This window comes from Poecilia formosa, unplaced genomic scaffold (assembly GCF_000485575.1).
Source record: "Poecilia formosa unplaced genomic scaffold, Poecilia_formosa-5.1.2 Scaffold98, whole genome shotgun sequence".
Taxonomy (NCBI): domain Eukaryota; kingdom Metazoa; phylum Chordata; class Actinopteri; order Cyprinodontiformes; family Poeciliidae; genus Poecilia; species Poecilia formosa.
In genome coordinates this window covers 773896-787168 of record NW_006800037.1, presented here as the reverse complement: position 1 = coordinate 787168, position 13273 = coordinate 773896, and the positions used below count along the sequence as shown (strand labels likewise).

At 40.4% G+C, this 13273-nt stretch overlaps 2 protein-coding genes across 3 annotated transcripts in view; one reads left to right on the top strand and one right to left on the bottom strand.

Annotated features, from left to right (window-relative positions):
- Positions 1 to 1906: 1906 nt before the first annotated feature.
- dio1 (iodothyronine deiodinase 1) lies at positions 1907 to 6416 on the bottom strand. The gene is made up of 4 exons (XM_007558665.2): positions 5989 to 6416; positions 5758 to 5901; positions 4650 to 4849; positions 1907 to 4003 (listed from the first exon to the last, which is right to left on the bottom strand). The coding sequence occupies exons 1-4, from the start codon at positions 6323 to 6325 to the stop codon at positions 3938 to 3940; spliced, it is 747 nt and encodes a 248-aa protein (XP_007558727.2). The 5' UTR covers positions 6326 to 6416; the 3' UTR covers positions 1907 to 3937.
- Positions 6417 to 7079: 663 nt separating this feature from the next.
- Positions 7080 to 13273, top strand: part of LOC103142613 (zinc finger protein GLIS3-like) — a 62236-nt gene continuing 56042 nt past the window's right edge. The window contains exons 1-3 of one of the 2 annotated variants that reach the window (XM_016674641.1): positions 7080 to 7931; positions 8075 to 8144; positions 8223 to 8394. In XM_016674641.1, the coding sequence (XP_016530127.1) occupies positions 8124 to 8144; positions 8223 to 8394 (193 nt within the window). In that variant the 5' untranslated portion in view covers positions 7080 to 7931; positions 8075 to 8123. Of the gene's footprint in view, positions 7932 to 8074; positions 8395 to 13273 lie in introns of both variants that reach the window. The other variant, XM_016674640.1, reaches the window with a different exon arrangement.

Sequence of the window (13273 nt, the reverse complement as noted above, 5' to 3'; positions counted from 1 at the left end):
AGAGCCAGCGGCTGATCTCATCCATGAAGCCACGAACAACTGATGGAAAAACTTCATGCACAGCTTCTTTTCAAGTAGGACCACGCTTTTCTATTTTAGATCATTACTTAAATAACTATTGGTCTTCTGTGGTAATTTTAAGTTTCTGAGAAACTGAATTTGGGGTTGCTTATTAGCTGTGTCAAAACTAACTGATTATTATCGTTTAAAGGAATAGTTGAATTTCTCTTTCGATTGATTTACATAAACTAACTTTGATGATGTTCTAGTTTGAGATGCGTCTGCTGGTGTGTATTGACGGCTATAACAGTGGATACAAATCAACTATTGAGTTGTTGTAGCTCTTTTCTGAACCTTTAATGAACTCCCCCAGAGTCTGCTTTAAAGCCTGATGCTGCAGGCGAAACCACGCTGTCAACCGGAGGAAATCCTGGACTGTGGAAGTCCTTCGTGACGGAGGAAGTTCTTCCTCATCAGGTCTGGGCTCATCAGAGTTCGGTGTGAGAAAGGCAGAGAGGTGGGCTTTGTTTTTGTATCCGTCACAGTCGGTCAAAAAAGGTTGGCCGCACAACATTACGTTTATACCTACAGATTTATTAAACAGGGTTTATAAAATCCTGGAATGGAAAAAGATAACCATATAGATTATTTCTGTATCCTGCAAGGAAAGCTTGGTAAAAACGAATTTACATTCTTTTCAGTGTTTTTCATAAATTCCACTGTATGCCAACAGTAAGAGGAATCTCTGGTGTATAACATTCAAACCTTTTAGTGGTCTCCACAGTGGGCAGCGACTCAAAAGCCGCTCTCTCTTTGAGCGTGGGTGCTGATGTCATACTTTTAAGTGACCCGTTTAACAGTCCCTACACTGCCACCTTCTGGGCAACTTGTGTAAAATCATACAGACGTTCCTTAAAACCTGCATACCTGGCAGCCACTCAGAGCTGCTGAACACTCAGGAACATTTTGCCAGTCCTGTACTGCACAGGACTAATTACAAATAAAACAAATTGTGTGGAAAATCGCAATGAATAAACTGTCCAGTTAAGCGAGCATAATGCGTCACTAGCTGTATTTTATACTGTGACTAAATACCATATTTTCGCTGTTTGGGTAGAAATGTTCACTTGGTTTAATAGGGGAGGATAGTGGATGGTCTGAAGATTAAACCAGGAGCTGAATGAGGAAAGAATAAAGCCAAGATGTTAGGAACAAGTTAATTTATTTCCCTTTTTTTCCCCAAAACATCAAACAATATTAGTATCAAACGGTGGTATCGCTTATCATTAGACATTAAACGTTTAAAAGGCATGTTGTTCACCTGATTGGACATGTGAAACTACAAGGTACCTAAAAATAGGAATTTTTAGGGAGTGGGGAATAGTGGGATAAACTTTATTTTGTAGAAATTAAGTAAGTAAAGAATCCTGCATGAGATCATCACAGTTCACGTATATGATTCAGACGTTCATCCACTGTATAAGAAATGCAGTTTTTAAAACTGTGACGAACGATAGGAAATGGATAGATATTTAAAAGTCAATTGGCACAAATTTACTCTTGGTTTTCGGTCTAAGATTACAAAAAGCACAAACTGCCCCCTGGTGGACTAAAGTGGAACCTGCATGTCATGCAGGAACTCGGAGCAGGGAAGAGAGACTGCTGGTCTGCACATTTTAAGGTCCAAGTTTGTATCCAAACAGGACAACTGTTGGGAGGTTCTGACAGTATTCTGGTTCCTGTCCCGACAAAAGGAAGTCAGCCGGGTTGAGCTGCTGTGAGCCTGGCTCCACAGGATGTGAGCTGGCTGGGCCAGAGCCAAACACACTCAGGCCAAACTTAGAGCTACACAGTTTTGTGTTGTCAAAGCTACATAAAAATGTGTGTGTATGGGTTTTTTAAAAAAATTATATCCATGTGGGAGACTTATAAACAAAATGTCGTTTTAATGTAGTGTCCTTGGCCTCGCAAAATGAGCTGAGACGCATAAAGCAACAACGTGACCTTTTATTTTGCTCAAACCACTGTATTTTATAGCAATATATATGGAAATGAAGCAAAAAATACATGAGCATTCTAATATTTTGATATCGGTAACAAAGGGTGTTTTTCTGTGCTTCCTCCCCCGATTCCAGGCGAAACAGATATGCACTTTGATATGCTATAAAAAGCAAACACTTGTTGCATAACGACAACAGTGCTGACTGCAGGAGTCAGCTGAGATGTCTGCTGAGCAATAACCAGCATAGCAACCTGAATGTGGAGCTTCACAACTCAAACTTGCACATCTGCATAGAGTCAGACTGCTGATAACAAACACTCTGTTGTATTGCTATAGCCTCCAGACAGTCAGCACCTGGAGAGCCTTTCCCTGAAGCAAGAATAAGACCTCTGTGAATTTGCAGCAGTCTTTTTCTGATTCAGTAAGCTGGTGAGATCAGACGAGTCACAGTGACTCGGACTAGGACCATACAGCTAGTTTCGTCGAATGAGCAATATTGTGGAAAACTACCATGATAATCGAGGCAAGATTAAAGTATATACCTTTAGTTAGTTTCTATCGGGGTTTATTTCCCGGTTGATCTGCCGGCAATTTGCAAAAGTGTGTATAGTCATTGAACTTTTCCATAATGTCAGGAATTAATGCAGTAGAGCATTAGTAAACAAACAACTTGAAGAATGTGGATCACAGCGGGCAGGTCAGTGATGAAGATGTTGCTATGAGGTTATAAAAGAATATCCCTGGCTTTGTTCGCTATATCATCTGAGAACGGAAGGAGTACAACACAAAAACAAATCTCCCAAGACATGGCCGTCCACCTAAGCTGACCGTTCCGGCCTGGGGAGCTTAAGCCTCGGTAACTTTGGAGGAGCTGAGGAGATCTGTAGTTCAGGTGGGAGGATCTTTTGACATGATGGTCATAAAGCTACTGCAATCTAACAAACTTTTTTCCAGCACCTTTTTAATTATTTCAATTTTATTTATTTTTTCACCGGTTTACCTCTTGGGCAGGTTTTCCTCCAAAAAGAAGTTTTATCTTAAGGGACTTCCTGTTATAACAACGGTCAAAAAAAAATAAAGTGATAGGAAAACATACTGGAGATCTTGGGTTGACATGCAGCAGCTTATTAGGCACACAATCCTAACCTGAAAGCATCCTCCCCATGCTGAAACGTGACGGTGGCGGTATTGTGTTGTGTAGAAGCTTTGTTCAGGAGAAACGGAAACCAGTCAAATTGAAGCACGCCACAGTTTTAAGGCTTTAGTTGTTAAAGGTTTTGAAAACCATGTGTACCTTTCCTTCCAGTTCAGTTATCCACTACTTTTTTTGTTGGTTTATAACAAAAGTCCTTACAAATGCATTGTGATATCTTCAGTGTCACTAGCGAGGCATGTTTGGATTCCCCCCATGGAGCTCCGAAACCCAATTAGAGCTGAGCCAAAGATGCGTGATGAGTGGATAAATCTTTACTTGCATCTTTGATTTTTACAGAATATACTGGTGTTACTGACACCGACTGAAGAAATGGAAAACAAATGAGCAGTTCTAGTAATTTATATCTTAAATTTAAGACACCAGCTCCCTCCCACCAAGCTTTATAAACAAACTCCAAGCTGACCGTTTCCGTGTTTCACCTCATCTGGTCACAGATCCCAATGGTTTCATCTGCGGCCGTCATTAAGAAACACAGAGCTGAGGTTGAGCTAAGACCGTGTATATGAAAGTAGCAGGAGAGCCTGGGGGTGACAACGGAGCAAAGGAATTCTAACAGCTGTCGTTATTCAGTGGAAAATGCCATAGAGGCACAAGTTCACATAGAGATAACAGTGTTTTGATTCAGGGCCAATAAAGAGTTAATAACACAGTCAGATTGGCAGAGTCCAATCAAACAAAGCATTTTCGGCAACTGCAGCTTTCCCGAGAAAAGGTTTAACTTATTTCATCTTCTGCAGGACTGACCGCACCTCCATAGGATCGTAGCCCCAAGGCCCCATTTTGCCCTGCAGAAAAAAGAGAGAGGAAGCATTACAGCTGCGTCATAGCTAAAACCTTTAACTTTCACCGAAGGCAGAAGCGGATCAACAAGTCGTCACGAAACACGTCTTGGGCAAGGGAGCTTTCCGTTTTGATGTTATCGACAATATTACCGCATACCAAAAATTCTTCTTAAGCGTCTGTTTTGTTTTCACCGGTCCTGATGACGCAATGCCGTGTGATCAGGGCCAGGGAAGCCACACATCTGCTTAACTTCAGCTTCGGCAGTTACACAACAAAAGGAGGAGCCACACAGAATGTTCTCGTCTTACAGGAAATTTCCCTCGTGTCTTTTCAACACAAGGAGGTTGATATTCAATTTTAGATTCCTGGAAGAGCTTCTAGCGCCTGCACTGACTTCTGCAATAACAGCTACTTTAAACATTAGAAATCACTTTTTTTTTATTTATGTTTTTCTTGGTATTTTACTGCGTCTTGGTGATAATTCACATTAAAAAAAATTACCACCTACTTTATTCATGTCTACTTTGTACAACTTTCAATCATACGTTGTGTGTGCGATTGTTGCATTTTACTTTTTATTTAGCGTCCCAGCTGTTTAAATGTCATGCATGTCAGCTATTTCTGGTGCAAGAGGTGCAGAGCTCCCACCTTATAAAGGACTTTTCCAGCCTGCAGCACGTACAGCCTCTCAGGTTGGGCGGCGTACTTGATGGCTGAGACATTACTCATCTCATCCACCACCACAGGACACAGAGGGTCATTCTGAAGCAGGATCTGTGCTGCAGACAGCCTGTCCTCCAGGCTCCGGTGCTCACTGATGTCAAAGTTGTTGCCAAAGGACCACCCATCTGAGACGCATTTCATTTAAATCATAAAGAGTGCAGCAGGACATAAATGACGATCATAAATGCTTTTACAATATGTTCCATGAGTTACAACCTAATTTTTGGTACTTTAATGTTTCTGATGTTAGCTAGGATATAAAATGGCGAAAGACACGAAACAAGCAGAGGTCTGTTAATCAAAGTTGCAATTGCAACCGCATACGCCAGTGTTTTCCTAAGTATTTAAAGTGCAAAATTAGCACTTTTATAAAAGTGAGCTCAAAGGCAAATAATACCCCTTTTTTTTTGTTCTTTCTACAAATTAAAATCTAAAACTCACGTTGTGCCTTTGGATTCAGTCCTACCCAGTCAAAACTTTCTTTAGGAGAATGTCTCCATCAGCTTTGCACACACAGTACTTGAAATATTTGCAAATTTTTCCAAGTAAAATAGTTCATTTTCATCCAGATTAGCAATTACATTTTCACATAAGGCCAGGGTATGTTGGGTAGCTGTTTTCCTCTAACAAATATGAGACCCCCATAAGAACAAACACTTGTGATATACGCTAAATCTCTGACTCCAGAGTCACCATGGACCTTCTTCGATTGAATCCCTCCTTGCCCAAAATCCAGATCTTAGAAAACAGTTTTTTTTAACTTGGTGTATCAGAATTACGTGGACTGCATACAAAACCCATTTGTAATAGTTTAATTGTAAACCATCATATTCTGGCAACTTGTGCACTACTTTGTGTTGGTCGATTACGTAATAGCACACTGAAGCGTGTGGCTGGGGCGCGAGAATGAAGGAATGAATGAGCTGCGCATGTGTATAAGGTAAAGCCAAATTAATCACTGCACCCCGATAACTTCCTCGTGGATTGATATCACGTGAGTCCGTGCTTTTTTTTTTTTTTAGATTTCACGCACCTGTTGAATGGGCCTCAGCGACGTAGACCACAAGAAAGTCCGCCACGTCCCCGAAGTCCCTGACGAGCTGCTTGAACTCGTCAAGCTTGAACATAAACGGGGGTCAGGTGCAGCTTCCAAAACTCAACACCAGCGGTCTGTTGCCTGCAGACAGGAGGCGGCACAAATGTTAGCGACCGAGAATAAAGGCGGACACGGGATGCATGCATGTCGGGGCCAACAAATACGCACCGTTGAGGTACTTGAAGATGCTGGTTCTCTCCCCATCCATGCTGATCACAGGTGAGTCTGGAGCTTTTCCTCCAACAAAAGCCTCTTGTCCCAGTGAAAGCCACATGGTCTTGGAGGCAACCTTAATAAATGCAAGCGATCCATACGTCAGGCCCCAATCCTCGTAGGTAAACTTGGGATTCTGGGTCATGGTGACCTTTTCTCCCATTTTCAGGATGAGCTTCCTGGCGAGGTTCGGCGAGAGAACTTTTAAAATGTTGAGGAAGACGCTCAGAACGATAATATAGCAGAACATGCATGGTGCTGTTAGATAAACGAACAACTTTTGCAGAAACATCGTCCCTTCCTTAGGGAGGGAGATAAAACCCCGCTGTCGCTGCGACACACGGCTCCAGTCCTGCACTAATAAACCCTGCCTGTTACCTCACGCTTTTTTTTTTTTTTTAAATATATAACCGATGCCTTCACGGACTCTCTGCATGCTCGTATTTTCTAGTAGCACAGAGAAAACACCGAACTGTCGCGCCAAATCTAAGCCATACAGAGAGCAGCTTTCTTCGCTGTAATAAGATTCATATAAAATGTCTGAATTATAATTTATCGCGTTAAGGAAAAAAAGCTTGCTGAAGTAGACCGCTGCTTCCTCTTTCGCATTTTGAGAAAAAGTCTGCACTTTTTTTGGCTCTCATAGTCAAAGTTTTGCTGTACCACACACAGTCTTGTACCAACTTTTAGCTACATGGTCAGATTTATCTTTGCCTGATTACTTAAAGAAAGTAGATAAAATCATCAGAACCATTCAGACTCAGAACTCCAGCTTTGAATCTTATGGCTGCTTTCTAAGGCTATAATGCAGGCATTATTCTTTTAATATCTAGGTCTAACATGAAGCTCTGGTTAGGTGTGTTAACACAAAATAGATTCACATTTAGTGCCCCATCACTAATCTTAATTAAAAAAAACATGTTAAATAAATCTTAAATATATTTAGCATGTTTAAAATAACATGTTAAATAATCTAAATTAATAACACTAATTCAAACGGTACCTGAAGGCAGCACAAATGCACCCCCATGTAGTGCATGTGCTTTATTTTACAACTGATCACGCAGGTTAAACTCCTCTCATACAACACAGGTTATCTGCGTTACTCTGCGGCATCTTATTAACCTCAGCTTTTTAGTGTTTATTTTTCCTCATAAAGGCCACTAGATGGCGGTGCAGAGCCATATCTCCTCGTTGAAAAATGCAGACTCAAGATTTTCATCGATCGGAAGAGGAGACATAAAAGGATTTCGATTGTCATTTTTCTGCTGTGAGTATGTTTAAAGAATATGTTTCACAGGAAAGTAACCTACATAGTGTTTTATAAGTTAATATAATCTTCCTTCCTTGGGATCTTTTTGAATTGAGCATATGGATTAAAAAAAATAGATATATTAATTGTAAAGAATTTCTTGGGAAATGTAGGTTTTCAAAGAAAGCCCGAAGTTATTCTGCTTTTTATTCTCCAAGCAGAAGATTTGGACGGTAAAAACATGGCTGAACTTTTCGCTGGCAAAAAAAAAAAAAAAAAAAAAAAAAAAAGGTAAAAGCAAATCAACTTGAAGTGGAAGGATAAAAAGAGACAATATCAAGAGTCTGACTGCCCACCAACAATGTACCATGAAGTTATATGAAGATATGCATCTTACAATTAGTACAGCTGCTACAGCTTCCGACCCAGATCTTATCCTCCCACAGAAACGCGCACCCAGTCCTTATTGGCGCTCCTGAATCGTGCAGACCAGCGCAGCGATCTGTCAATCTCACAGAAGGAGAGCGGCAGAATGGGATGCTGAGTGACTGAAGACGATGCTATGGATCAGTCTTTCAGACGCTCTCCTGTTCAGTTTAACATGATATTTAAACTTAACCTGACCCTTATCAAACGACTGAATAAGGTATATTACCACATTTTCATTTTATTGTTTTTTTTATTTATTATTATTTTATTATTATTTGACTCAACTAAACCATTTTGACTGGCTGTGTTTGAGTTTTGGAACGATTGCTGTGATTTATTTTTCTTGCTACGTCCGTATAGGGAATGTGAAGAAGCGGCCAAGGGTTGCACGGGGAAAGCCGACTGATCGATGCACCGCTCCTCAGCGCAGGTAGGGATGGTGAGCCGCTGTCAGACCCAAGCCTTCCCGGACATCACCGGCTTGACGCTCTCCGTGTTCGGCGGCAAGGCGGAGGAGATGTGCGCGCGGAAAGGCTTTGGATCGCAGGTCTACCGGAACTCCAGCGACCCCCACAGCATGAGCTCCGCTTGCCCGAAGCGACTCATCGCTCAGTCCGAGGAAAGAGCGCATCTGACGGCCAAAAGTGCGCGCTTGTGCCTCTCTCTGCCGCCGCTCCAAGGTAAGGCTCATTCAGCGCGAGCAAAATGTTACAGGGATGCTGAGGTTGATTATTCGTGGCCGTGGCGACTGAAATCAACTCAGACGCGTTTACGTTGCAATTGTATCTTTTGGAATGAACCAACTTTGATTATTGGATTTGAACTTACTGAGACGTTCTTATTGTTGCTGCTAAATTGCACCCATAAAGCATCCTGTGATGCAGATGTGTGTGTGTGTGTGTGTGTGTGTGTGTGTGTGTGTGTGTGTGTGTTTTTTTGCAGTTTTAGATTATGCATGATAATTAAACGCAGAGCTCCCTGGGATTCATTTGCCTGTTCGTAAATATCACCAGAATCAAAGTCTCCTTCCTGTCACATCTAAAGCCATGTGGAGCTACAGCCCTGAGTGTGTTAACAAGGCATAACAGCGTTCACGGAAGTAGTAGATTTTTTTATTTTTTTATTTTTTACCTCCGTTATATAAGAAAGCTTTGCGTCTTGGAGTTGTGATAGGTATTACTGCTAAAATAAACTCACTCATGAAAATATTTAACAATTCTCCTAACATGGAGATTAAAATCTTTTAAACAAAGATTACGCAGATGAAGCGAGCTCTTTCCAGGACTGAAAAACCTTTAAGTCTCTGTGGAAGCCTTCTCCATGCATCCTGACAAAGACCGGGTTGATGTGAGAGGGATTGGGGGTGGTGGTGGTAATTACACTCCCTAAATTATGATTACCCTGAACGGAGTATTATATTAGCAACCCTCCTCCTCTCAGCAAGAAGAGGATCAACAGATTTGATTATTGTTTGTTCTCCTCCAAACACAAACCATATGTCTTCTGAATGCGCCTCGGCATTTATGAGTTCTCTCGAAGCGCAGTTGTGCCCTCAGCGTCCTGAAAAGCAGAATGAATTGCCTCATTGTCTTCTGAAAAAGGCCTTTGAACCAGCTTCCCGTAAATTGTGGGGATGTGTTTATGGATGATGCTGTGTGGATTAAAACTGAAGCAGATGAGTGTATTTGTGCTGAGTCTGGGAAGTTTTAGTGTGATATTTAAAAAAAAAAAAAAAAAAGAAATATCACCTTTCTCCTCTTCTTTTTTTTTGTTTGAGAATCATAAAATCTCTCATTATTTTATTGTTACATAAATTTAAATGTGACCTTTTTAACTTTGTTCTCTGTAGCATCAAGTAATTTTTTCCCCCCCCGTCTGATTTTATAGTTTCTTTCGTTGAGCACCGACTATGAAAATGATCTCAGTACTCATCAGTCTTTTGTATCACGCCCCATTTCAGACTGATCGTATTACATACTCCCATTTGGGGACCGCACAGATTTTAAGCATCATTCTCCATCATTACTTTTAGATTTATAAGGGGAAAAGCAAAAGAATCTCTGAGCAAATCCAGACTCATGTTTACTTTTATGAAGATAAGACAGTGGAGGGAGAACTTACCTCAGACTGGACATTTCTGACCTCTTGATATGCGTCCTGTGATTGTGAAAAGTAAACTACAACTGACTGATGAAAGTGATTCAGACGTGAGTGATGGCGTTTCGTGTAATCCTCAGAGATAAAGGCTACGGGATGGTCAGAAGTTTAAACATATATTTTTTTAATGATGCCAAACTTTTGTCTCCACGTTTACAATGGCGTGTGAATGACTCAAAAGAACTGCTTCACGGTTGGCTTTAATTTTCAGGTGTCTTGTGATGTGGCGTTCATCCGTTCAAGCGATTCTAGGTATATATAAACACCATGGGAGTGTGCAGTTGTCATGTTGTTCAGGGAGATTTTGCTTTCCAAAGAGATAATCATGTTTTACTCCAAAAGCCGCAAAAAAAAAAAATATATAAAAAAAAAAAAAAGGCCAGACTACAGTACACAAATGCAAAGCTGGAAACAATCTTCATTTTCTTTTTTTACTCCTGTGGTTTAAGAGGGCAAAAATGGGAAGTATTTGCCCATAATGATGATTGTTACATTTGGAAGAAAAAGGTGAGGCTTGTAAACCAGCTCAGCTGTAAAGTATGTCATTGACAACCTCATATTGAGTGGAGGTTTAGCCGCGGCAGGGACCGGTGCACTTCATCAAGCAGCTGGCAACATGTGGAAGCAACATTTGCAAATATTGAGGGGAACACAAAGTCCATGTTTTGGACTGGACATCACAAAGTCGTGATGTCGGCTCCTTAGAATATTCCGAAAAGCTGTGTGTGTGTGTGTGTGTGTGTGTGTGTGCGCGAGCGAGCGAGCAAAGTTCCCTACGATCTGACCCAGTTAAACCAGTTCTGTCAGGAGGAATGGGTCAAAAAGTCCAGCAAACTACGGGGACATGAGAAGCTTGAGGAAGGAAGTCCAAAACATTTGATCCGAGTCATGAACTTCAGCACATTAAAGAAAATTAAAAAATAATTTCAATTAATTCTGGCATCTAGAAAATAGAAATAATTTTGGTAATCCTGGTGTAAAACAGGAAACGTGTTAGACAGTGGCATAAAGTAGTTATGAGTATATGTATACTGTGTATGTAAATATCTGGTTCCTACCGTACCTTCAACCGTTCTATAGGTCGAGTTAGTGAGTATCTGATATTCCACCTGAAACCTGAATATTAGGCTTGAATGAAACATGGATTCTAGCATTTGACAGCCTAATAAATTTTCTCCTGGCACCAAGCGATGGTGCAGAGTCTTGGAGCGTTTCTGTGAAAAATGTTTGAGTTACACACTCCCTCCCTCTCATTAGAGTGTTTAAGACCTAATCGTTATTGGCTCTTTTGTTGCTTATTTACATGCATCATTGTGCAACATATTTCTGGAGTCTACATGCTGCACCGCTTAGTGCGAGAATCCAACTTCTAATTGGAGTTGTCCCAGCTATGAAAAAGGACTTATACCTTCATACTACACTTGCACGTGTTATTGTGGTGAAGTGGTATTGGCAAAAATGTAAAAAAACAAAAAAAAAAATCCTCAGTACTGACATACCTTCCAGCAGGATTTGTCGATGTCAGGCTGCAGGGCGTTAATCTGACTGTTATGAGAAACAACCGGCCATTACCGCTCCGCTTTGAGCCTTTGCACTGTCAAGTTCCTAATGACAGCTTTCCAGTAGCTTGTGAATAGCTTTTGGCTGCGAGTGTGCAACATTTTGGAAAGCAGAATGCCATTAAACGCCTGTAATTGTGTCAGCTATTCTAATCAAACCGTGCAGGTTTTTTTTTTTCCCTCTAAGCAGATATAAACAGTTTTTTGTGTAGTGGAAATTAAAAAACCCCACTGCATACAGTAATTGTTGTAGTTGTATTAGTCAGACTTCATTGTGTTTAAAATTAGCAAACAAAATCAGCAATATATAACATCTTTGTCTAACTGAACATTTATCCTAATGCCTTCTTCTGCTTTAAAACATTTGTCTGTGTAAATATTTAGTTTTGTGTCACATAAAAAGTTTATATACCGATTAATTGTAGGAAATGTTTACTTTAGTTTGTTAACTGGGTCTTATTTTCCATATCTTGCACTGGATTTGAGACATAAAGTTGTTTTCAGTTATTCTCAGAGAAGGTTTAGTTATGCAAGATTTTGCTGAATGCATACATTTTGAGGGAGCTGAACATATTTATAGTTCTGTGTAGCAAGAATAGATCAGGCTGCAGCACAAAGAGCTGTTGTTACATCTAAAATTGGTGGGTCCATCATTGTATTTCTCTCCAGCTTTTGTTTGAGCACAAGCTTGTGTGGAGTAAAAATGTCAGCATTAAAACTAACTACTGAATCCGATATGTCTGCTCAGCAATTTAACTATGGCAGCAAAAACTGGAGTAAAGTCTTTCTCAGAAATGTACAAGTCTCGGATTAAAAAAAAAAAAAGAGAAGAAAATGTACGGAAAGTTAACTGTGCCAAAATAAACCATCAGACGTTTCCTAATAGTAGTGGAGCAGCTACAGCATAAAAATGACTACTTAGGTTTGCTCTGTTGAGAAAGCTCACATTTAAGTTACTTTAATGTAATTTATGCCATAAATACCACGCATCGTGCTTTTGTGCAACTCATTGTGGAACCTTTACTCAAATTTGCATTTTGTGTTTTCAGAGCATTGCTACATGTTGTCCTGTCTATCCTATAAATACCTTTATGTGGTTGACAAAGTGAATGTATCTGTCGATAATCACAGCTGGTTATTTGGTGCCAAAAAATGCATCATTATGGTTGTGTCTTGTTGCTGTTGAGGAAGATCGGTGAGAAAGATTTGTGCTTTCATTGTAGCTCTGGATCATTTTAGGTGTGTGTCTGTTATGTTACCTTGGACCTTCGTCTTTTATCCCATGGACCCTGAGTGTCTTGAACCCTGTTTTTCCTGTGTTGTAAGCTCAAACACAGGTGCTATTACTAGCTGCTACAATATTGTATGGCAATCAAAGCTCGCCTACTGTAGTTTTTAGAATAGTGTTATTTTGATAAGATTGATGGGTGGTATTCCTTATTTTTTTTTTCCACAACATGACTGTGAGTTTATAATGACCAGAAACGTCCTTATTTGTCTTTTCTTTGAGCAAAAGTAGCCCTTTGTCAGGCAGCTGACTAAGAGTGTGCATCATCAGGTGGGGGATGGGAGGAAGGCATCATTCTATCCTCCTCACACAGAAATCAGTGATTTAATAGGTATTGCATTTAAAGTTAATAGAAAATATGAACTGTGGAGTCATTTAGACTGTATTGACTGAAATATAGCGTATAGGTTCAAGCTTACACACTCAGGATCCGTCCCTCCAGAAATCTCCATCCTGAAGTTACCAGGGTGGTAGCAGCGCCTTTTTCTAGGATACATTTCTAAGTATTGTAATCTGTTCTCACCCTGGTAGATGCAGTGGAGGCTAAAGAGCAGG